Here is a 24,432-nt window from a genome sequence, read left to right on the forward strand (position 1 = left end):
ATTCCCCTACCCCTACCCCTCACTTCTAGGAAATTTGGCCCAGGGAAGTCCACCCTCTCCACACCCACAGCAGAGTCAGGCCTGCAGCTCTTTCTAAACAATATGCCTTGGAATGCTTGTCTTACTGGTTTGAGGAAGTCTGGGCTGAAAAAAAAATGCATTGTCATTTTGTACATTACAGTCAAGTGATAAATTGGGGTTTGTGCGGCACTAATTACAGCTTACAAAACATCTTCACACACACAGTTTATTTAATTCTCAAAACATCTCTGTTCACAGCCCAGAGGGAATTTCAGGGAGAAATGTTTTTGATTCAGGTAATACTGACTGGGAGTTTTTAGGGCTGTGTTTCTACAGCAGATTATCATGGAGCTGTAGGGGATGGTGGAGACCCACGGCCTCCAGCCTTCGTGATCTTGTCTAGACAAGATATAGCAACATATAGGTGAGTATTTACAAGGTTAAGTGTTTTTACAAAGAAATAAACTTAGAAATGGGCCCATTCTGGAGGTAGGTGGAGAGAGGAGCCTTCCTGTTCATTCTGCCATCCTGGAATAGAACTGTTTCCTGATTTTTAAAAAAAAATCATTCTGCCATTCTGGAATAGAACTGTTTCCTGATTTTTTAAAAGAAATCAAGACTCTAGAAAGTATGATTTTCTTAATAGTTTGAAGTCCCTCATTTAAAGACTGAGGTGATAATTCTTCTGGACTGTGAGCTCTGAAAGGCAGATCCGTTTGTTCCTTTGCTTGCTATCTTATTTAGAGTCCCTAATATTGTACCTGGTTGAATTTTTCAAATTTCTCTTAGATTTTTTTTTTTCTCATCTTTTTGTCCGATTCTTTCATGTAATTCAAAATTGCTGTGCCTGAGTATTCTTTGTCTCATCCCTCCATGGTCCCTGGATAAAGTTAAAGGGCGTCCAGTGCCGTTTCTCTCCCGGAAGCCCTATTTTAAGGCACACAGGGAGTTTGTCCCTCTGCACGGAGGCATCTGGCTCTCGCTCAGTTGGATTCATCTGCATCTCCACAACAGGAACTCTGGAAGGGCCGAAGAGGCCCGTGGGGCAGTAGTCAAGTTTCCTCCGTGTTTTCTTATTCCAGGTTCCTATGCGGGGGCAGTGATAGCCATGCCTCTGGCTGGGGTCTTGGTACAGTACATTGGATGGGCCTCTGTCTTTTACATTTATGGTGAGTAATTTGACTTCATGAGTTCCCATGGAAGACTCACAGAGATGGTATTTTACTGTATAACGGGGTTGGCTAAGAATTTACTATATGAAAATAGAGATTATTAAAACAAGTTTATCATATAAATGGAATACTTGTCTGCTTAGGATTCTTTTAATGCTTATATTAAAGTTGAGTTTCTTAATGAGAACAATATTATCTTTCCTTAAATACCAGTTAACAACAACAACAACAACAACAACAGCAGGAAAAGCAACAAAATACTTTCTCCTAGATGAACATCGTGCCATCTGGGAATATTTTGAGAATTGGAATATTTAGAGATGGAAGACAAGGAAACCATATCATTAAGCCTTTTGTTTTTTACTGCAGGCATGTTTGGGATTATTTGGTACACGTTTTGGCTATTGCAGGCCTATGAGTGCCCAGCTGCTCACCCGACAATATCCAGTGAGGAGAGGACCTACATAGAGACAAGTATAGGAGAAGGAGCCAACGTGATTAGCCTCAGTGTAAGTATAGATGCAAAGACTTGTCTCTTTTCTATTCCTCTTCGTAATTGTGTTGTCCTCTTAAGAAAAATAATATGTCAATATAGTCACTAAAAGTCTCATGGTATTTTTACTCTCTAGAAATTTAACACACCGTGGAAAAGGTTTTTCACATCATTGCCGGTTTATGCAATCATTGTGGCAAATTTTTGCAGAAGCTGGACTTTTTATTTGCTGTTAATAAGTCAGCCTGCTTACTTCGAAGAGGTCTTTGGATTTGCAATAAGTAAGGTAAACACAGAGATGCTTCAGATGTTCTTGAACTTCAAATCTCTCACTTCTACTGAGAAAATCTTTGTGTGATAAAATAATTAAATTGCTGATCAGAATTCATAACAGTTTTATGAGACCTAATACCCTAGAGGTCAGACAAGTTCTACATTTTGGGCACAGTATACATAGCTATTTAATTTCTTCTTCATAAGGATCAGAGCTGTATTAAGCTGCTTTTAAAGATTTATGTTCTATTCGATCTCAAAGTGGTTTTGAAGCTAAATTCAAGGACTGCATATTAGCAAGGATAAAAAGATTTGAAGGTAAGAGGTTTTTGTGGGTTTTTTCCCCCCTATTAATTACTCAGTGAGTAGCAGTAAGAACCTTAAAGCTCGTTTTGCAGACTACCCCTCTCTCTGTAATGGTAGTTATAGCAATAACAACCATTGCCTTGTGTGGTTTACAAAGAACCTCTTTCAGTATCCCCAGCCATTGTCATTAGGTTGTCTGTGTTTCAGGGAGGAAAGATGTAGATGGTGAAACATAAACCATCATCATGAAAGATGTAACCTTCTTTCTACTAGGGGAAGAAGAGCGGCCTAGTAGAGGTCGATGCCCGCACAGCTCCAGGCACTGTCTGAAGTGACCTTGGAGAAGCTAGTGTACTCGAGTCACAGTGGTTGCCATCAATGAATGCTCACTCTGCACCAAGTGTTTGACTAGCATGTGCCGGGCGCTATGGCAGGTGCTGGGGCATCCATGATGAACACGAGTCGTGTCTGCCCTCAAGGAGCTTCCAATCTGGTGGCAGAGACAGGTCTATACCTAAAATCATCCACTTGTTCATTATTTATTACAAAATTCAGGCCCATCTGGGTCTGAGGTAATTAGATAATTAAACTTGGTGGTGGGGGGGAAGGCAAGGGATTAGGGAAGTGCATCTCTCCAAAGCAGCTAAAAATAGCTCATTGTTTCTTTTCATTCCAGGTGGGTCTCCTGTCAGCAGTCCCACACATGGTTATGACCATCATTGTGCCTATTGGAGGACAATTGGCTGATTATTTAAGAAGCAGAAAAATTTTGACCACAACGGCTGTCAGAAAAATCATGAATTGTGGAGGTACTATGGATTTCATAGGTGGCTTAAGCAGCCTTTACAGAATGAGATGAAACTGAGCTGCAGAGCATATTTTGGAGGTTATGTCTACCCATGAGAAAGGATCTTGGGGCACCTAGGTGGCTCAGTCTGTTGGGAGGCTGCCTGTTGATTTTGGCTCAGGTCATGATCTCAGGGTCTTGGGATCAAGCCCCATGTCAGGCTCCACGTCAGTGGGGAGTCTGCTTCTCTCCCTCTTTCTCTCCCTCTGTCCCCCCCCCCAACCTCACTTGCACTCTCTCTCTCAAATAAATAAATAAATCTTAAAAAAAAAAAAAAAAGAAAGGATCTTAAAGGCCCCTAAGTCCATCCTCCGGTAGATACTTGAGTGTCCATCACATCCCTGCCAATGGTCCTCCAGCCCATACTTGTGCAGCCTGAGATAGGACAACTTAGTTGGTAAATCAGTACACACCCCCAACTGCAGAAATGCTTCTTTCATCTACTCTTAAGCCAAAGTGAACCGAATTCCTGTGACGTATCTTTATCGTTTATCCTTCCCATACATTCTCCCACACACATAATCCTTTCACACACATAATCCTTTGCTTCTGTAGTTTATTCCCTAATCCCTTTCCCTTTCTACACATACAGGTTTTGGTAAGAAACACAAGAAAAATATTTCCTCTGAATAGTCTTCTTTCCTCTTAGCCTATGCTTGTGTATGGGGTACACACACACACACACACACACACACATCTCATCCTCTTTTCTGTATTTAGTTCCTGTTTATGTTTTGATTTTGCAAAGACAAGGAAGCTGGGTGATTTTCCAAAAGAGGTAGGTAAAAGTAATCGTGAACCCTGCCATGTTTATGACTGCTCACCTTTTTTAAACCTTTCACTTTTTCCTTGTCTCTTTTTGTTTTTGTGTTTTAAATTAGCATTTATTGGATGCTTTCTGTGTGAGACACTAAGCGACATCTTTTATACACATTATCTTATTTAATCCTTATAACCACACTGTGGTTTACAGTGAGGAAACTGGGGTAAAATGAAGTGACTTGCTCAAGTGGCAGATGCTGTGCAAGATCCCAGGTCTGTCTGAGCTCATTGCCAATGTCCCAGTCACTGCTGCGAACTCCTCCTGGGGACTGGGTCAGGGGGGAAGGGTCAGGGTGGGCAGTCAGGAGGCAGAGAATAGTGCCATGTATGGGTGAAAAGTTGCAATAGATATTACATTGGAAAGGAGGGAAGGGGTGGACTGTCACTCTAGATTAGACAGGTCAGGTCCACTTAGAAGTGAAGATTATATGGAGGTTGCACAAGAGCAGACATGATCTGATCCCACAGTATTTCAGGTATAAAGTCTGACCAGGGAGTTTGGGAGTTGGCATCAGGTCTCCCAGCCGTTTGACTACTGGACCCAGGCAGAGATGTTTGGCTCTAATTGACATGAACTTTTTTACAGGAGGTTGGCAGGTGTGGACCTGCTCTCTGGTAGGTGAGAGGTGAAGCTCTGGGGTACTGGGTTTATGGTAGCTGAGGTAGACAGATTGATGCCTACCTGAAAATGTTCAAGTTCTAATGCCCAGAATGTGTGCTTATGTTTCTCTACATGACAAAAGGGATTTTATAGATGTGATTAAATTAAGGCTCTTGGGATGGGGAGATTATCTTGGGTTATCTGGGTGGACCCAATGTAATCACAAGGTTCCTTCTAAGAGGGGGCAGGAGGGTCAGAGTCAGAGAAGGAGATACGATGGTAGAAGCAAATGTCAGAGTGATACAGCCACAAGCCAAGGAATGCAGACAGGCTCTAGAGCTGGAAAAAGCAAGAATGGAGTTTCCCTAGAGCCTCCGGAAGGAACACAGCTCTGCTAGCATCCTGATGTTAGCTCTCTAGGACCCATTTTTTTTTTTTTAAAGATTTTATTTATTTATTTATTTGAGAGAGAGAGAACACATGAGAGGGGATAGGGTCAGAGGACGAAGCAGACTCCCTGCCGAGCAGGGAGCCTGATGCGGGACTCGATCCAGGGACTCCAGGATCATGACCTGAGCCGAAGGCAGTCGCTTAACCAACTGAGCCACCCAGGCGCCCTCTAGGACCCATTTTGGACTTCTGACCTCCAGCACTGTATGATAGTAAGTTTGTATTGTTTTAAGCCACTAAATTTGTGATAATTTGTTACAGAAGCAATCAGAAACTAATACAGGAGCCAAATTCCTCTCCTCTGATTATCACATTCTGCCCCAGCTGAATAGCCGCCTCTATACCAGGCCCTGGATATCTTTTTCCATCTCTGACTTTGCTCACTCCCTTGCTCTTTACTGTGAGCTCTGTGCACCTTCACCTCTCACCCTAGTCCTCACCACATGTCCTTTCACATGGGTTCATCTTCCCTCCTGTGAAGTCGACATCAATCTCCAGTGACTGCTCCTTCCTATGCACACACTTGGGTGGTAACTCATCATATACTACCTTATTATAGCTCTTGCAGGAAAGTGTTTTAGGCAGAAGGAATAGCATGAGCAATGGCCCTGAGGCAGGCATGAATGTGGCATGTCAGAGAGCAGAAGGAAGGAAAGTCAGAATGGCTGGAGCTTAAGGAGTGAGATGGAGAGTAATAGGAGATGGGACCAGAATGCTCAACTGGGGCCAGATATTAGGAGGCTTTGTAGATACGCATAGAGCTTGGATTTTATCTGAGATGCCCTGGGAAGCAAATAGAGGGTTTAAAGCAGAGAAAGTGATGTGATTTGATTTATGCTTTCAAATCTGAAGAATAGAACATAGAACATAAAAGAGTGAAAGAAGGGAGACCAGCTAGGAGGCTATTTCAGTTACTCTGTCAAGAGAAGATGGTGTCTTGAACTAAAGTGGTATCAGTGGAGGTACAGAGAGTGGGATGGTTTCTAAATTATCTGAGCTTAACTTCCTTCTTTAAAATCTGAATAATAGTATTTACTTCCAATGATTGTTATGAATGTTAAATGGGACAAGGTACAAATGCACCTAGCATGGGTCCAACCTATAGAAGGTTCTCAATATATGTTAATGCCTTTTTCCTGTCCTATGTTTAAGACACTGACAAAACAGAAGTTTTTCTAAGGAGGCATTCAATAACTATCTGCTATTCAAATGTATTTCCCATGGCCAAAAATATGCAAACTCTTAACCTGGAACTTGAAAGAAAATTCTGGATTTCAACCCCACTTGCACAACCGCTTCTCAAGCCACATGCCTTGAAGACTCTGAACATATTGTATAGGACTGTCTTGTTTATGTTTAATTTTGCTGCAGTTACTTCAGCCATTGTTCCTCCATAATCGATAGTGTCGGTGTTGGGTGGTGGTGGTGAGGACTCTCAAAGATTTTAAAGTGCAACGAAGTGACTGTTGAGAATAAATCTTTTTTTTTTGTTCCAGAAACTAGAATGAAAACATAGAATCTCCCTAGCCTCTCTCCCATCTTTAAAAAACAAACAAAACAGCAACAACAAAAACCAACCCAAACCTGTTCACATGTCTTTTCATGTCATTTTATATGTTGAAATAGCAGGACCAGTGAGTTCTACATTGTATGTTTTAAAAAATGGTTGTCCTATTTTGCTTATATACAAAGATGCTAGAGATAAATACATGGAGAGTTTTGTGCCATCACTGAAGAATCCAGATTGATTTGTACATAACGAAGCACTTGCATGATCTTCTAGAGAATTTAGTTGGTTTCATGTTCTCTAAGAGGAAATATAGAGGACATTTCTCATCTGAGAAGGAGCACACATTTCCTAGAGTCTGTCACCTTCTTTTCTTTCCATAGGCAAGGGATGTTTGCTGCTAGAATCATTTAAAGCAAACAGATTACCTAAGACATGAAGCTCTGTTCTAGTTCTTTCTCAATCAGGGCATGTTTCCAAGATCCTCAAAAACAGATGTCAAATCCTTGTACTTCCCTCTATAGCACATGTAAAGCGTGACTGAAGTAAAAAATTCTGGTCTGGCTGAATCGGTTGCCTGTGTGAACTTTAGATTGCCTAATATGAAATGAACATTTTTCTCTGACCTTTAAGTCCTAGTTCTGTTCCTCTTGTCAGCCCTTATAGGTTCACTTTCAAGGTCTCTTGATCACTTCTGAAGTTCAAGTTTTATCCTCAAGCTCCTGAAACATATAGTCCTATCTCTAGCATTTTTTCACTAGGAACCATTTAAGCTCTTAAATGTTTTTTTTTTCTCCCTTTGGAAATCTACTATTTGGCAAAGATCATTTTTCTTCCCTTACAGATGAACCAATGTATCATTCATAAGTTTTATTCTTCACAAAATGTCTCCATTCTGATTGCTCGGAGGAATTAATTTTTTGGTACAACTTTTGTCTAGAGTGTTAAGGAAGTGTCCCCAACAATCCTGCCCTTCCCCCCACCAGTGAAGCTGACATCTCTTTCTTCTTACTCGTTTTACAGCCAGATGCCTTGCTATTTAAGACAGAGCATTTCTAAAGCACATATAGTTAGTATATGAAACACTAGCGATTTTCCCTTATATTTAATTTAAAATGTTGAAACAAAATTGATAATAAGTAGCAGTGGTATAAAGCCCACAGCTGAGAAAAACCGCTTTTTCCATTTCATGTGATTCTCTTTTAAAGATTTTTTTAAAAAGATTTTATTTATTTATTTATTTATTTATTTATTTATTTATTTAGAGGGTGTGAAAGCAGGGGGAGGACCTGAGGCAGAGGGAGAGAGAGAATCTTAAGCAGGCTCCACGCCTGAGATCATGACCTAGGCTGAAATCAAGAGCTGGAAGCTTAACCCACTGAGCCACCCAGGTGCCCCATCATCTCTTTTAATGTACATCTAAAACAATTACCGATGCTTGCCCTGTTTCTTTGATAATTTTGAGAAAATGAGCTCAGAAGGTAAGCAATTTACCGGTCTACAAAAAGTGTTTTAGCTTGTATTTCAACCAAACTATCTTGATTCTGAGTCCCATTTTCTTTACTTTGCATTAATTCATTAAATATTATTTATTGAATGCCACTGCATGCTAGCCAGGCTCTGTGCTATATACTCGTATCTTTGTGGGGGAGACAGAAACACAAATGAAAAATTGCAAAGCAATGTTGAAAAGTTCTGTAAAACGAGTAAGAAGAAAGAGATGTCAGCTTCACTGGTGGGGGGAAGGGCAGGACTGTCAGGGACGCTTCCTAGAAGAGGCAATGTTTGAATTGGACTTTAAAGGATAGTAAGGTTTCTCCAGAAAAAGAGATATAAGTGGCAGGAGAAGAGTATCCTGAGCAAAGGAAGAGCCTTTGAAAATACGTTAGGGGCATGTAACAAGTGTTGGGAGTAGGAAATGGCTCCTGGATCTGCCTGACTACAACAGAGGGCTTTATATGGCCTAGGAGCAGGGAAGTGAGGGCTGGCAGATAGAACAGCAGGAAAGGCTCATTATGTGTGCTATACCAATAATGTGGAACCCTTGATGAAAGTTTTAAGCAAAGGGACAATGGACTAGGTTTGTGGTTTAGAGAGAGAATGATGTGGAGAATGGGTCAGAGGAGGAAGAGAAGGGGACACCAAAAGGAGTTTGGTCCAGGTGAGGGGTAATGGGACCAGGACAAGACAGTGGCAGAGGAGACAGCAGAGGTGAGATTTGACACCCATAGATTTGTCTGTGAAAGCTGAGGAAGAGTGAGAATTATCCAAGGTGGTTCTGAGATTTGCATGTTTGACTTTTGTTGGCTTTTTTCTTTTTAAGATTTTATTATTTTTTTTACGTAATCTCTACACTCAGTGTGGGGCTCGAACTCACAACCCCAAGATCAAGAGTTGCATGCTCCACTGACTGAGCCTGCCAGGTGCCCCACTTTTGGTTGACCTTTGAGCTGTGCTCATGTGATTTGTTGCCTTATATACCCAATTTCATTTAATCTTCCAGCATCCTACAAGATTGTATTATTAGCCCCATTTTGGGGTATGAGGCATCTAAGGGGTGGAGTGACTTGTCCAGGGTCACGTAATTCGTGATTTGTTGTGGAATCTGAGCCCCGGCTTGTGTGACTCTAAAGTCTTGGTTCTAAACACAGGTGGAGAGATTAATTTAGAGAGGAAGAGAGAGCATGGTGGAGGTGATATGGTGGTGGTGTTCTTTATTTAGAAGTAAAAAATAGGGGAACAGAGATTTGATTGAGTATGTAGTTTTTGAGGTAACTACAGAACAGTCGGGTGATGTCTGGAATCAGCAGACAGTCTCCAGAATGAAGCATCATTGTCTTTCATCTCCCAGGGCACTTCATATACCTGGAAATGGCACTTATATCGTCTTTCTGTCTACTGTTGATTGAACTCGTGTGTGTGTATGTGTGTGTGTTTTGTGAGAAGGAACATCTTCATAATTTCCTCATCCTTTTTTATTGTACTGGATTCACTTATTCAGAATGAAAGGAACAGAAAGTACTTTTGTCCTGCTGTACTTCTGTGCAAATATCTCATGGCTTTTATGAGGAGGCCTGAGAGCTTGGTGAACTTCTGAAAGGGAAGAATTTTGTCTGATGCTTTACAAGAAGTGAGGTGCTGCTTTTTGTTTCAGATATTCACTATAGCTTTCTGGTCATTTCTGGCAATATATATTAGAGTGTTGTTATTTTTTTTTTTTTCTGTGAGAGGCCATCACTTATATAATCAAAGGGGGATCATTGACAGTATATAAGAGAGTTTTAGTATCTAGAAATGGCAGGGGCAACTACCCATGAAGCAACTGATAATAAGCATTCCCCATCCTAGGGACATCATTGGAACCTGCTGGAACCATTCAGTATTCAGAGTGCACCAGGGTGTACAATGGAAGGCTCACAGAACACCTGGGTAATGTTAACATAGTCAGGTAGTCGTGAAGCACCCAGGTAATATTGTAAGCAATGGGCCAGAATGTAGATACTAAAAACTTAGGTCTGTGGAAATAGGAATAGATTCTTATTTGATAAATACATGAATTGAGCTGACGGACCTGAAAACAATATATTTTTTTCCTGCTGTTTCCATTTGCAGGTTTTGGCATGGAGGCAACCTTACTCCTGGTGGTTGGCTTTTCCCATACTAAAGGGGTGGCCATCTCCTTTCTGGTGCTTGCTGTAGGATTTAGCGGCTTTGCTATTTCAGGTGAGGTGTCCTTTGGTTTTCCAAATCTTTTCTACAGATTCAGCGAGTCTTGGGAGGAAGGAAGGGAAAGGGAATATTGTATCACTTTCCTTTAGTAGCTAGGCCATTCCTAAGGAACAGGCTCCTGGCTAGAGAGTTTCATCATGTGGGAATGACTTTGAGGACTAGGCTTAGGAGCCCAGTCAAGCTGGAATTGTCCCTACTTCCCTGCTTGGAAAAAAGACACAAAGTACAGATAACCCCCCTGAGCTATGGGCAGAGGCACAAACATGTGTCCCGGTGAAGTGGCCCTTTCATACTCAGGACCAGGTCACCCCACCTCACAGAGGCTCTTGTGACGTTTTCGATCCTCACCTCCAACTAGAGAATGGCTAATATTAGCTCAAAAGTCCAGTAATGTAGTCATTTGACATCATGTTATAAAATCGGAAGTTTTTTTTTAGAGTGGAAAGATTCTTTAGATTTTGTCTTCTCCATGGCTTTCATTTTCTCAAGAAGGAAATGCAGGTCCAGAGAGGGGAAGTGACTTTCCCAACAGGCGAGAGCAGGGAGTAAGAATAATAATGATGCCAGTGAGAGCTAACCTTGACCAAGCAGAGACTCTGCCTGGGACTGTTCAAAGCCCTCTGTGGAATTCTCACACTACCCAAGGCGCCATCAGTCTCCCCGTTTCACGAGAGCAGAGACCAGTCTCCTTACCGTGTGGGAAAGGCCAGTGCGCTGTCCCATCATGTCTTTGGGCTTCCGAAGCTCCCTATGCACAACTGGACGAGAAAGTAAAATTTGGTTGTTCTCCTACCTTTAAACCAGACTGACACCCTGACAGTGATCACCCACTGGACAGTTTACATGGACTGTGTGTATGTCTCACCACTGTGAAGCAAGTAGGTAATATCACTAGTTCACGGATGAGGTACCTAAAACTCAGAACAATCAGATATTTTTCTACTGTCATACAGTTAGTGGCAAAGGAAGAAGTAAAGTGCAGTTCTGGCTGGCTCCAAGCCTGTGCTCTTTCTACTGTTCTAGGCTGCCTGAAAGATCAGAGTAAGAATATCCCGGAACAGAAAAATATGGAGTCTCTGATAGTTTTTTCAACCACCCTAAAATAAAGCCTTGATCTTCTCAAAATAAATAGAGCTGTTGGACAGTGAAATTGGGGTGGGGGGAAAGTCTATTTTAAAAGTAGCATGCAGCTAAGAACTTGGGTTTGGAGGTGCATAGATGTGATTTCGAGGCCTCTCTTTACTATTTGCTATTTATAAAATAAAAAATGCTAAGCTATTTAAATTCTCAAGCCCTGGTTTCCTCACCTAGCAATTGGAGAGGTATAATGGCAACCTCACAGGGTTGTTGGGAGATAGCCATGCACTTGAGATAAATCATGCATTCACTCACATTTCCTATGAGCCAGGTGCTGTTTGCAGCAGGAGGGATGTTACAGCGGAAAAAAGTAATCAGATGGTGTCCTCATAAAGGTTACATTCTAGTAGAAATAAAGCATTTGAAACCCTTAGCCCAGAGCCAGATGCACAACAAAATTAGTAAGTATTCACTATTGTGAATTGTGTTGTTCAGTTATTATTCACTTTTAGCCTAGGGCTTCTCAAACTTTGATGCATGTACAAATCACCCCAGGATCTTGCCAAATACAGATTCTGATTCAGCCCGAGATTCAGCATTTCCAACAAGCTTCCCAGTGCTGCTGATGCTGCTGATCTATGTTCTATACTTTGAGTAGCAAAGAAAAAGCAATCATGACTTGTTTCCACCAGATGTGAAGCACCTTCCTCTGATAGCTCCATGAGGCAAAAAGGATTCATATCTGTCTCCAGAGATAATGAAATATTTAGGCTCACATTGTTCCTGGATTGCCAATTATACCATGATCAGAAGGAGAGAAACCCACTATACCAAAACACAGCACCTGCCTTTTTTTTTTTTTTTTAGCACTTACTCAATGCTAGCAACTTTTGGACATAATCTCGTTTAATCCTCCTGACAACCCAGTGAGAAGGATATTGCTATATCCATTTTACCAGTGAGGACACTAGGGTTTAGTGAGGTGACTTGCCCATGTAAATTTCCTGGGATTGGAAAAAAGGTTTACATGATCCAACAGAGACACTGTGGGAGGGACAAGAGCCCTGGGGGCAATGATTGCTCAGGATCTGCTATCTACCCACTTTATAAGTTCATAGGGATGCCAGGGAAGACTGGTACCATTTAGGAACTGATTATCAATAAGAGAGCCAAGACAGGTGAGATTAGGAAGATTTGGGGATGCGTGATGCTTACTTTGAGAAATGTCCTATGTAGAGAAGACAGACTCTCCTACCTCGTGTGCATTTTTTTTTATATCCACTACAAAAAAAAAGCTATCAGTATCTCAGTTTCTCAATGATTTTTTTCTCCTAAACACCAGGATTGTGCAGCTAGAAATCTAAATGGCTTTTCTCACATTATCTTTAGCTGAACGCAGATGCCTGGGCTTTGTATCAGAATATAATGCTCAACGATCATACTAATTGCTTCTTATCTCTGGGTTCTTTTCTAATAAAGTGTTTATCGCTTTCAAATCAACAGTAAGATTAATTAATCTTGCAGCTGTTTTATATTCTGATTGTCTGCCACTTTGCTCTGAAAGAGAAGGTATATTTATTACAAAAAGGTTTTCTCAAAATTCTCCCTGAATAGGAGGTAGGGAAAAACAACCAATGTGCCAGATTAGGAAAAAAAAAGATTTTTTTTTAAAATCCTATTTTCAGGTTCTTTGCACAGAATAGAGAATTAAAAAGCAAGGCAAAGGAAAACAAAAACACGAATAAACAAAACCTACAATCCCCTGCTGTAATTTCAATGGCTCAAATGTGTAATTAAACAATTATTTATCAAGTGCGTACTATGTACCAGACACTTTGCCAGTTCAGGGAAGATAGTGGTAAACAAGACAGATGGATAACCAGCCATAAAGAACATTCATGTTGGTTTTCACTTCTATGTACCATGTCCTTAACATACATTATTTAACTTAATTCTCACAATAATTTTATAAGAATGATTATGCCAGCTTATAGATGAAGAAGAAGAAGCAGAGAGGTTCAGAAGGTTTAAATCCTTTGTCCATGTTTGCATCTCAATTGGAGGCGCCTGGGGGACTCAGTTGTTGGGCGTCTACCTTCAGCTCAGGTCATGGTCCCAGGATCCTGGAATCGAGCCCCGCATCCGGCTCCCTGCTCCGTGGGGAGCCTGCTTCTCCCTCTCCCGCTCCCCCTGCTTGTGTTCCTTCTCTTGCTGTGTCTCTCTCTCTCAAATAAACAAATAAAATCTTAAAAAAAAAAAAAAAGCTGCCAGAGGCAGGTCTGTCTGACTCTAGAATGCTCCCCTGGGCAACACTAGTAGAGTTGGGTCCCAGGGCCGGTGGCCTCCTCCTCTTTTGGAGCCTAGTCCCTTCCTCTGCATTTGCTCCTCCCCCTTCATTCTTCATTCTTTTTTTTTTTTTTTTGGTTAAGATTTTATTTATTTATTTGAGAGAGAGAGCACCAGCAGGGGGAATGGCAGAGGCAGAGGGAGAAGCAGGCTCCCCACTGAGCAGGAGCCCGATGTGGGGCTTGATCCCAGGACCCTGGGATCACGACCTGAGCCGAAGGACCGCTTAACCAACTGAGCCACCCATTCATTCTTCTCTCTTGATAAATAGTGAGGTATTGGCAATTTAGTATCTTACCACTCCCAGCAGCATTATCTTCCGATAGAAGACCTCAAAGAGAGGGAGACCTAGCCCAGCAGCCGCAGTGGGCGGTGTCCTGGTGGTGGTAGCCGCGCCGTTAGCAGAGCTTAGCTGCTTGCCAAGGGCTCTTGCATACGTATTTCCCGAGGCTCATCTCACAGCATCTTTAGGAGTTAAGTAGTCATTTTACCCCCCTATTAGAAGAAAACAAAGGCCTAAAATTTACTTAAATGGTGGAAATAAGATTCGAATCCAGATTTACAGACTCCAAATCAAGTATGCATGTGAAAGTCTTTGGTAAGTTACAGAGGATTCTGCCAATGTTTGTGCAAATATTTGTTATCAGAAAAGGACCTTTCCCTTGTGCCATGTGGCCACTAAGACGGGCTTACCTCTGGTGGCCTTTCGGGAGTGAGGGTATTATGAGGCCAGGTTTGGTTCTAATCACGCTGTAAACAATCAGTGCGATAGTTTACTCTGAGTAAATGTGATCCTTTCGATTTTTTCAGTATTGCCCAAAACACTGTTATTTTGGAGTTCCACCTAGGAGCACAGGTGTCATAATTCTCCCCACAGAGAACCCATGGGAGCCACTGCTGATCAATCACAGCACGTTTTTCTGCTAGGTGCAAACACAGCCTGACAATCCTCAACCCAGCTGTCTCCGGAGAGGTGTCCATTAGTCATATGGTACGGGGAACCAAATAGATTGATGAGAGCTGGGAAAAGCAGTGTCGTTCCCCAGATGTTCGTAACTCTGATTTTGAGGTTTTGGCTTCACTGTAGGTTTTAACGTCAACCATCTGGACATTGCCCCCCGCTATGCCAGCATTCTCATGGGGATCTCAAATGGAGTGGGGACCCTTTCTGGAATGGTCTGTCCCCTCATTGTCGGTGCAATGACCAAGCACAAGGTAATGGTCTCCTTTGGGGCTTTGGGTTGCAGTATCAGAAGACTGAACTACTGTGTAAACTTGAGATCTCAAGGCCCTGCCCCAGCCTGTGAATGTGTGTCTTCGACCTTGGCTGTGTTGTTTGAACTTTCTTCTTCCTTCTTCTTCTTTTTTTTAAAAATTATTGTTTATTGATGGCAACAGGGCTGATTGATGTTTGGTTCCACATTTCCTCAACTGAGAAGTAAAAGGGGTGTGTGTTGGGGTGGGGGAAGGAAAATGAACACCATAGGGACTATTTAGAGACACAAAGAAGAAACTGAGGTGACCAACTCCGGATAAATAATTTACTCAAGATTGTTTTATAATTAAACTTTATAGCCCGTTTCTATCTATTACTTAGCATGTTCCAGAGTAAAGATATTAGTGCTGTTATACTTCCTTATTATGAAGAAAATGAACAATACATTAATGGCCTAACCTAAGAACCTACAAGGGTGGGGCACTCAGTCATTACTGAGCCTTTGTGTATTTAGACGAGGGTGGGTAGTAGAGGAGGATCCCAGATCTACCCAGAGTTCAACCACAGGCCACATGGTTTTTCTTAATCTCTGTCATTGAAAAGGTTTTAGGATGCTGCTTCCCACAAACAAGAATTTTTTGATTCTATGGAGTTTCTACCCGACTATTTTCTTAGTTGGATTGCCTATTATTAATATGATTTCAGAAAGTCTTCCAGCTTCTTGGAGAAAAAAGTGTAGGTTAACTTTTCTTCTTCTTCTTCTTATTTTTTTTTAATAGAAAAGGAAGGTGGGCTTTGGGGATTTTATAGGCAGAGGATCTGTTTTCCCTCTCTGTTCATGAGATGATGGGATGGGTAACATGACCACTAAATCTCAGATACTGACTTCACCTAATTTTAAACACAAATTCCCATTATTTTTTGATTTACTGTATTTTTCACAGATAATATGATTATAAATAAGCTATTGACAGTCAAGAGTGAGCATTTTCATAGTTCAAATATTGTTATGTATGCAACAGCAAGCAAGAAGGAGACCTCTGGTGTTATGCTGAGCGAAATAAGTCAATCAGAGAAAGACATGTATCATATGACCTCACTGATATGAGGAATTCTTAATCTCAGGAAACAAACTGAGGGTTGCCGAAGTGGTGGGGGGTGGGAGGGATGGGGTGGCTGGGTGATAGACATTGGAGAGGGTATGTGCTATGGTGAGCGCTGTGAATTGTGCAAGACTGTTGAATCACAGATCTGTACCTCTGAAACAAATAATACATTATATGTTAAAAAAAAAAAAAGAAGAGAGCAGGAGAAGAATGAAGGGGGGAAATCAGAAGGGGAGATGAACCATGAGAGACGATGGACCCTGAAAAACAAACTGAGGGTTATAGAGGGGAGGGGGTTGGGAGGATGGGTTAGCCTGGTGATGGGTATTAAAGAGGGCACGTTCTGCATGGAGCACTGGGTGTTATATGCAAACAATGAATCATGGAACACTACATCAAAAACTAATGATGTGATGTATGGTGATTAACATAACATAAAAAAAAAAAAGGAGGCCTCTGATATTTAAAATGGTGGGTTACTAAAGCAAGTTTAATGTAACCTATCATATGAATGGAAACCCCATTTGTATATTTAAAAGACCTGTGAAATGCTGCTAGATGTATTTTTACATATTGTTTATTTTAAAAAATAGTTTTCTAAATTAAAAAAATGCACATTCATTAGTGTTTTTATATTCACTGTAGTGTTTTTTATATTCACTGTAGTGTTAACTTTCATTTTTTAAACACTCAAATTCTGTTTGGTTCCTGGGCATTCATCTGACACATGCCTTCCCTAGAAACACAGCACTGCCATTGGGTGTGGGCAGGAGATTTTTGTCCCAGTGGAAGCCTCTAGAACAAACTGCTAATCTCTATTTTTGGTTAAAACACTAATTGGTACTGTATTTCCTTGTCTAGACCCGTGAGGAATGGCAGAATGTGTTCCTTATAGCTGCCCTAGTGCACTACAGCGGTGTGATCTTCTATGGAGTCTTTGCTTCGGGGGAGAAGCAGGAGTGGGCTGACCCTGAGAATCTTTCTGAGGAGAAGTGTGGAATCATTGACCAAGATGAATTAGCGGAGGAGACAGAACTCAACCACGAGAGTTTTGCAAGTCCCCAAAAGAAGATGTCTTATGGTGCCACCGCCCAGAATTGTGAAGTCCAGAAGAAGAAATGGAGAGGACAGAGGGGAGTGACCCTCAATGAGGAAGAGCTGACATCCTACCAGAATGAAGAGGGAAACTTCTCAGATACAGCCTAATGTCTGAAGGGCACTTCCGTCTTCTCTTAACCTAGAGCCAGAAAGTATCCATACCTATTGCCTTTCCCATAGCCCGGCTTGCCAGAGGGTCAAATATGGCGACACTGGAGGTAGGAGAGGGGAGGAGAGGAAAGCTAATCAGCAATAGAGAAAGAAAGGAAAAATATTATCTTGCAATGACATGTTAGGGTATGGAGCTTGCTCCCAGTTGACAAAATGGGGATAAATATATAATTTTTTTTGGATTGGCAGTTGACTCTTCTCAAAGAAGTGTTCTCAAAGTTTCTCAAAGAACTGAACTTATTCAGAAAGGAATGACTAGAAGAATAAGGGAGACAGTACCATGCTGTTCAAAGAAAAATCGAAGGAACTGAGCATATTTGGCCTAGAGCAGAGAAAACAGTAGCTGTCACCTCATTTCTGAGGGCAGCCATGCAGAAAAGGGTTTCCTATTCCCAATAAAGCCTACTGCTCATGGAGGCCCTGCATTGTGCCAGGTGCTTTGTAAACATTCTCATTTAATTTCCACACCACTATGACATACCTTTCTTGTCTTTATTTTACAGCCAAGGACACTAGAGCAACAACATATTGATTTGCCCAAGGGCCAGGGCTGAGACTGGTGGGGTCCAAAATAGGTGGAAGTTTTGGGAAAGAAGTTTTCACGTCAAAGTAGAGAAGACTTTTTTTTTTTTTTAAATAATGAAAACTGAAACTGGAGAGGGTTGTCTTGGGGATAATTCCTGATTTTGGCAGGCATGGGGGATGGGAAACATCTGGGTTGGTATGAAAGCATTGGTATTTATGAGGGGCTGGATTCAAAGATCCTGGGTTCGGAGAGAGGTTAAAACATAACAAAGAAAAGAAAGAAAGAAAAGAAAAGAAAAAAAGGAAAATAAGCTAAGTAAGATAGCTAAATTTTTAGGAATCTGATGTCCAGAATGGCTGAGAAGTAAACAAGGGCTTGGCTAAATTTTGACCCTTCATGGTATCAAGAATGTAGTTAAATAAATAATGCCCCAAATTACTTATACATCTTTAAGACATTTAGTAATTTAAGAAGTTGGTTCATGTGTTTTATTGGGTAAAATTCTCTTGGAAGAGTCTTCTGTTTTAAAAAATGTATGTCTTTAGCCATTTCTGCTAGTGATATTTGGAAGTTTGATCAAACTATGCACAACTATGGTTGAAGTATTCCTAATGACTGTATTTGGAATGGTATTGGGGAAAATCACAATAACATAGTAGTAATTGAAATGAAATGGGAAATGAAATGAAAGCATGAATGAAAGCACCTGTGACAACTAGACCCATAGCTAATGTTGAAAAATTCATCTTTGATTGCATAAGGCAATAACATGGATACTCTCTGGATATATTTTAAAATCTAATGATATTTTAAAATTTAAAGTTGGCATGTAAAGGATTGTTTGAAAATAAAATTACTTTCCTGTTCATTGGTTTTGAAAATTTTATTTCTACTTTCAGAAGAAAAATACAATGTCAAGGAAAAATTATAGATTTACTTGTGTAGCTTACTATAAAGTGTTTTTTGTAAGTTCTCCCATATACATTTATTGTCCCTAATTGTACCAGTAGAGTTGCAGTGTATTTTTAAAAAAGAATAATTTTGAGAGAAAAAAAATTGCCTGACTCTCTAGTAAATAATATTCTATATGTCATTGGTATATAATTTATGTTATCCTGTATCTCTAAATCTCTTTAATGAGTGAATGCATGTAAGTCCTGTGAACCAGTTCCCGGCATGTAGAAAGTGCTCAATAAACATTAGCTATCATCATCATGATCATCTTGCAACCTTTCTGGGAACTTTTCAGTTGATAAGAAAGCATGCTATATACTTTTCATCCATTAGCCACAGAATTTATTGTGAAGGTTGTGCTGTTTTCTAAGTAAAAAAGAAAGAAAAAGAGAGAGAGAAATTTATGGTAGCCATTGTTTTATTTTTTCTTCTGTTAATAAAGTCAAATAACCATTTAAAAAACTCATGATAATCCTTAAGGTAATATCATAGACTGCAATACAAAGTTGTATTTATTCCATCATTTAAAGTCAACGTCATATGCAGAAATCCCACATTTTGAGAAATCAAAGCATTTAAGGTGCCTGTATAACTTGCCCTTCTAATATTAAAGAAAGAAAAAAGAATGGAGCCCTGGATCGTGGTGTTGAAAATGAAAACACATTATTTTGTTGTGATGGGTTTTGCAAAGGTTGCATTGCACAGATAATTACATCTGAACACCAGGCAGATGCAGTTTTCAAGTCCATGTATATTTTGCTGCAAATATCCATTTGGAGGTCAACCCTTGGAGGCAAACCATAGATTCAGCAGAAGGGAACGGAAAGCCTGAGCGTGTTGGATTCTTGAGACAAGAAAGGTTTGACTGGCTCTTTTTAAAGAATGCAAGTCTTGGAGACTCCTAAATATGACCAAAAAAAAAAAAAATTTATTCAAGAAATCATGGCACATTGGTATCCCTGTGTGGATGTTAAGTTCAACAGGCAAAAACTGGAACGTACTGTTTCTCTTTCACACTGCCTCCTCCTGACCCCAACACACCTGTTCTTCCCTCTCTGTTTCTTATCTAAGCGAATCACATCACTCTATTGCTGGAGCTAGAAATCTTGGAGTCATCTGTGACTTTTAAAAATGTAATCCTTTCTCTCTCTCTTCCCTGCCAGATCTATTGAATTTTATTTTCAGTCTGTGGATCAATGTTTACATTGGTTTTGGAAAAATTTCAGCTATTACCTCTTCTGATACTGCTTTTGCTTCACTTCTGAGCAATTTTTAAGAGTCCAGTTACATGAATGCTAGACAGGGTGTAGGACAGTCTCTTCCATATCTTTTCTACATTTTCTATATTTTCCAGGCTTTTTCCTCTTTCTGTGTCATTCTTGATATCTGATTTTTTTTTCAGTTCTTTATTTCTGATTTTTTTAAAGTTCTTTACTTCTCTCTTCAGCAAAGTCTAATCTGGAGAAAAAAAAATCCATCCATTGTGTTGTTAATTTCAGTTATTGTATTTTCAGTTTGAGAACTTTTATTGATTCTTTTAAAATTCTGCTATGTCTTTTAAAAAATATTTCTAGTTCTCTACTGACGTTTTCAATCCTGTATTTTATTTCCTGGAACACAGTAAGCTAATTATTTTAAAGTCTGATCAGTGCCAATATCTGGAGACCATGTAATTTTGTTTCTATTTTCTGTGGGTTTTGCTGATTCTTTTTCACATTATCTTATCTCTGTCTGTACTTGGTTTTCTCTGTATCCAAAATTATATTTGAAAAATTGTTTGTAGAGGGGTGGCTCAGTGTGTTTAAGCGTCCGACTCTTGGTTTCGGCTCAGGTCATGATCTCAGGGTCATGGGATCGCCTTGTGTGGTTGGGATCCACACTCAGTGGGGAGTCTGCTTGAGATTTTCTCTCTCCCTCTCCTTCTCCCTCTCCCTCTGCCCTTCTCCCTGCTCACGCTTGTTCTTGCTCTCTCGCTCTCTCTCTCTAAAATAAATAAATAAATCTTAAAAAAAAAGAAAAATTGTCGAAATGATTTTAGGTTTAAAATGATTCCTTTTTTTTCTCTCTCTCTAGAAAGGATTTTTGTTCGTTCTTTCCAAGAGCCCAAACACTTTCCAGTTGCAAAGTCTGAGATCTTCTGGGCCACCCAGATGACTCAAAGCTGGGCTACAGGCAGCATGAAGGCTCTTTTACTTTCAATTCAACTTTATTCCTGGAGTACAGCACTCCAGGGTCCCAACCCATACTACTGTGCTTTACGGGCACCCAACTTTTGTCTCTACAGCCAGCCATCAGACTGCTCAGCTGTCAAACACTGGCTTTGTTATCATTAACAGATGCTCCCAGGAGAAAAGTCCTCAAATGTCAGGCTCACTTCTCTGGATTTTTATCTTCACCCGGATGGCCAGATGGTAGCCAGGTAACTTTTCACTTCCATGCTGACTCTCCAATGCTGTTGAATAGACATTAAAAAAAAATTTTTTTTTTTTTTTTGTTCAGCTTTTCTAGTGTGAAGGTTCACCTGAATTATGTAGCCTGTCATTAATGGATGCTGAAGTCCCTTTTAATTCTATTTTCACAAGTTCTCTTGAACAGATTTATCTCCTTAGAGACAGTGTGGTAATAAACCTCCAATCTCAGTGGCTTAATACAGCAAGTGTTGATTTCTCTCTTATGTTACTAATCGAGTGTGGGTTGAGTTGGGTGGAGTGGAAGCTTGTTTCAGACGGTCACTCATCTATCTAGGATTTGTTTTTTTCTCCACTCACATCTTATAGTTCACCATTTGGAACCTATGACCCCTGATATCACCATGCCAAGAGGAAGGAGGCACACTAGCATTTCACTGCCTCACTTGGAAATGACACTGTCGTTTCTGCTTCTAATCCATCGACCTACACTAGCCATATAGTCCCAACCTAATTTCAGAGGTGGCTGGGGAATAAAGGAGAGCCTGTGGATCCCTAGAGTGAACACTAATTGCATCTCTACTCAGCTCCAGCCTAGGTTCAGGGTCTTTTGAACTCTCACTTGGCATGTTGAATTAGTCCCCTAACTCCAAGTGCCATAAATGATGTGATTCTGCTATGTGGCATTCTGGAAGATCTGAACTAGGTTGTAGGGAGCAAATTTGGTATGCGAGGGAACTTGGAGCCCCCTCCACGAGAGACCACAAAAATACCAATTCATTAAAGCAGAATAGATTCTGGCCTGACTCAAACCTGAGTTAATAGCCTCATGGACCTATCTGAAGGACAAGGAAAACTAAGCCTTTCTTTAGATTTCATGTATTACTATGTCCCAGACCTTATGCTAAGGCCTTTCCATACATGATCATTTTGTTTTCATGGCAACCCCATGAGGAAAGTTCAACTATTTCCAAACATTTATTAATAAATGGTGTTTCAGAGCAGAACTTAAATGCAAGACTCTAGTGGCCATATTTTAATCTTAATTCTTAATTTTTAATCTGTTCTCCACTGCTTCTCCTGGCTGCAGTAATTCCAGACAACAGTGATTCTCAAAGTCAGGAGAGTGTCCCAGTTATTTCAGCGAGGCATGAGCCAGCTGATGGAATGAGCCCTGGTACTTTAGTCTAGACCCACGCACAGGGACAGGTGAAACAGCAGATGAACAGGTGAGATCCCTCTTCTCACCAACTGCCGACTAAAGTGAGATTAAGAACTAGAGGCCCTTGTCTTTTCCCTATTTCCCTGGCTACACAAACAGTAACATGCAAAGTTTGAACCCAGTGCTTACTGGGCGTCTGTGTCTTGGGGAGTGGGGTGGGGGCAGGTTCCAGGGGACTGAATTTTTCCCAGGCCAGGCACCCCAGGTATGGAAACACAAACACAAAAGAAATAGTGAAAATTGTATTTAGGAAGTTGAATGGGGATACATCAGCCTTAACTGACCTTAGCAGAGCCGAGGGAAAAAAGAAGGCAGCTGTTTTGAGTTACTGCGCCCATGGAAGCTGAATAATGGAAGGCACCAGCACAAGGTACCTCTGGAGGACGGGGAGGGGCGGGGATAGAGTGAGATCAGAGGAAGGGGGCTGAAAACACAAGGACTGGTTGAAAGTGAGAGTTGCCAGATTTCCCAACCCTGCTGAAAGTCCCTGACCAGCTCAACCGAGGAACTGCTTCTCCCTGTACCTAGTGGGAAACAGGGGGTTTATCTTCTGGACGGGGAATCTCTGGACTCAAGAACACCTGTCATAGCTCAATATAAGCTCCAAAAGGTAGAGATTTTAGTCTGTTGTGATCACTGATATATCTCAAGTACCTGGCACAGGCCTGGCTTTAATAGTCACTTGGTAAAGATTTGTCTAAGGAATGAATGAATGAACCTTACTAAACACAGGGAAATTAACAGTTTGCATACTGAACACTGAAAGCTTTCAGCTGCCTTTGTGAGCTGAACTTCCATAAAGCTGGTGGTCAGGTTTATATCCCCTAGGCAGGAGATTGGAGGAATCCCAGGGTGAGGGGTGGGAACTCCCTAATAGAAAGGCTACAGCCATTGACATTTGGGAGTTTGTTTCCCGCATCAAAATAACCGCCCAATCACTCTCAGTGGAGGCCAACCACTGAGTCCTGCCATGGGAATAGAAATTCCATTATTCATTCATTCATCCTACAATTATTTAGCACTGATAATGAGCACCTCAATAATTGAGTGCCTACAATGGTCCAGAAACTAGGGATAGAAAATAAGTAAACAAAATAAGTATCTGTTCTTATGGAGCTTGCATTCTAGGGGGCAGACACAAAAAATAAGCAGGTTGATGAGTAACTCAAGTACATAGTATATCAGAGGGTGATAAATGCTAAAAACAAACATAAAACAGGGTAAGGGGGATAGGGAGTGTGGGGGCTGTTGGGTTATTTTGAGTGTTCAGGGATAAAATGAACTTTGAGCAGAGAAAGGAAGGCAGTGAGGGAGTAAGACAGAAGCATATTTGGGCAAAGAGTTTCAGGAATAGGAAAAAGCAAGTACAAAGACCCTCAAGGGGGGACACGCTTGTCATATTCAAAGAACACCAGTTCCTTGAAGTTCTGGACACATTTTGAAGGAAGATGGGACATTTACTAGGAGGCAGAAGACTGGAGAGGATCAGGATTGGTGAGGAAGGGATCAGGAAGTTGGACATATTTGATTTTGGAATTTTACTTGCCTATTGATATCTATGTGGCAATATGAGGTGGACAGTGGAAACAGTCTGGGGTTAAGGGCAGAGGTCAGACCTGAAGCTGTGTACTTGTGAGTCATCATAACATCTCACAGTGGTAGTTAAAGCCATGAGACCAGATGAGATCATCAAGATTTGAACATGACTGAGCCCAGGGAATGCTCCTACATAGAGAGATCAGGAAGATGAAAAGGAATCAGCAGAAGAGATGGGAAAATGGGGGATAGAGGGGAGTTTGGAGGTGGGCTGAGGAAGCTTGCAGCCAAATGAAGAAAGAAAGCATGGCTCAGACGGGGACATGGGGTAAGGACATGATCAGTTGTGTCAAAGGAGGGTCAAGGAAGATGAGGACTGAGAATGGATGATTGAATTTAGCAACATGAAGATTGTTGGTGACCTTGACTAGAGCAGTTTCAGTGTTGTGGTAATGACAAAATCCTGGATGGATGGGTTAAATAAAGGGTGGGCTTTTTATTGTCTATGCAGGGATTAGAATAAATCCTAATCTAAAGGGGAAGAAAAAATA

The 24,432-nt window shown here is 40.9% G+C and overlaps 1 protein-coding gene across 1 annotated transcript in view; it reads left to right on the plus strand.

Annotated features, from left to right (window-relative positions):
• The window catches only part of SLC17A8 (solute carrier family 17 member 8), a 42,919-nt gene extending 25,531 nt beyond the window's left edge, over positions 1-17,388 (plus strand). Inside the window, exons 6-12 of the mRNA XM_032416681.1 lie at positions 1,104-1,190; positions 1,563-1,702; positions 1,823-1,972; positions 2,942-3,074; positions 10,105-10,215; positions 14,732-14,859; positions 16,828-17,388. Coding sequence (XP_032272572.1) covers positions 1,104-1,190; positions 1,563-1,702; positions 1,823-1,972; positions 2,942-3,074; positions 10,105-10,215; positions 14,732-14,859; positions 16,828-17,172 — 1,094 coding nt within the window. The 3' untranslated portion in view covers positions 17,173-17,388. The remainder of the gene's footprint in view (positions 1-1,103; positions 1,191-1,562; positions 1,703-1,822; positions 1,973-2,941; positions 3,075-10,104; positions 10,216-14,731; positions 14,860-16,827) is intronic.
• The last annotated feature ends 7,044 nt before the right edge of the window (positions 17,389-24,432 follow it).

Source organism: Phoca vitulina, unplaced genomic scaffold, assembly GCF_004348235.1.
Source record: "Phoca vitulina isolate PV1807 unplaced genomic scaffold, GSC_HSeal_1.0 scaffold19, whole genome shotgun sequence".
NCBI classification, from domain to species: domain Eukaryota; kingdom Metazoa; phylum Chordata; class Mammalia; order Carnivora; family Phocidae; genus Phoca; species Phoca vitulina.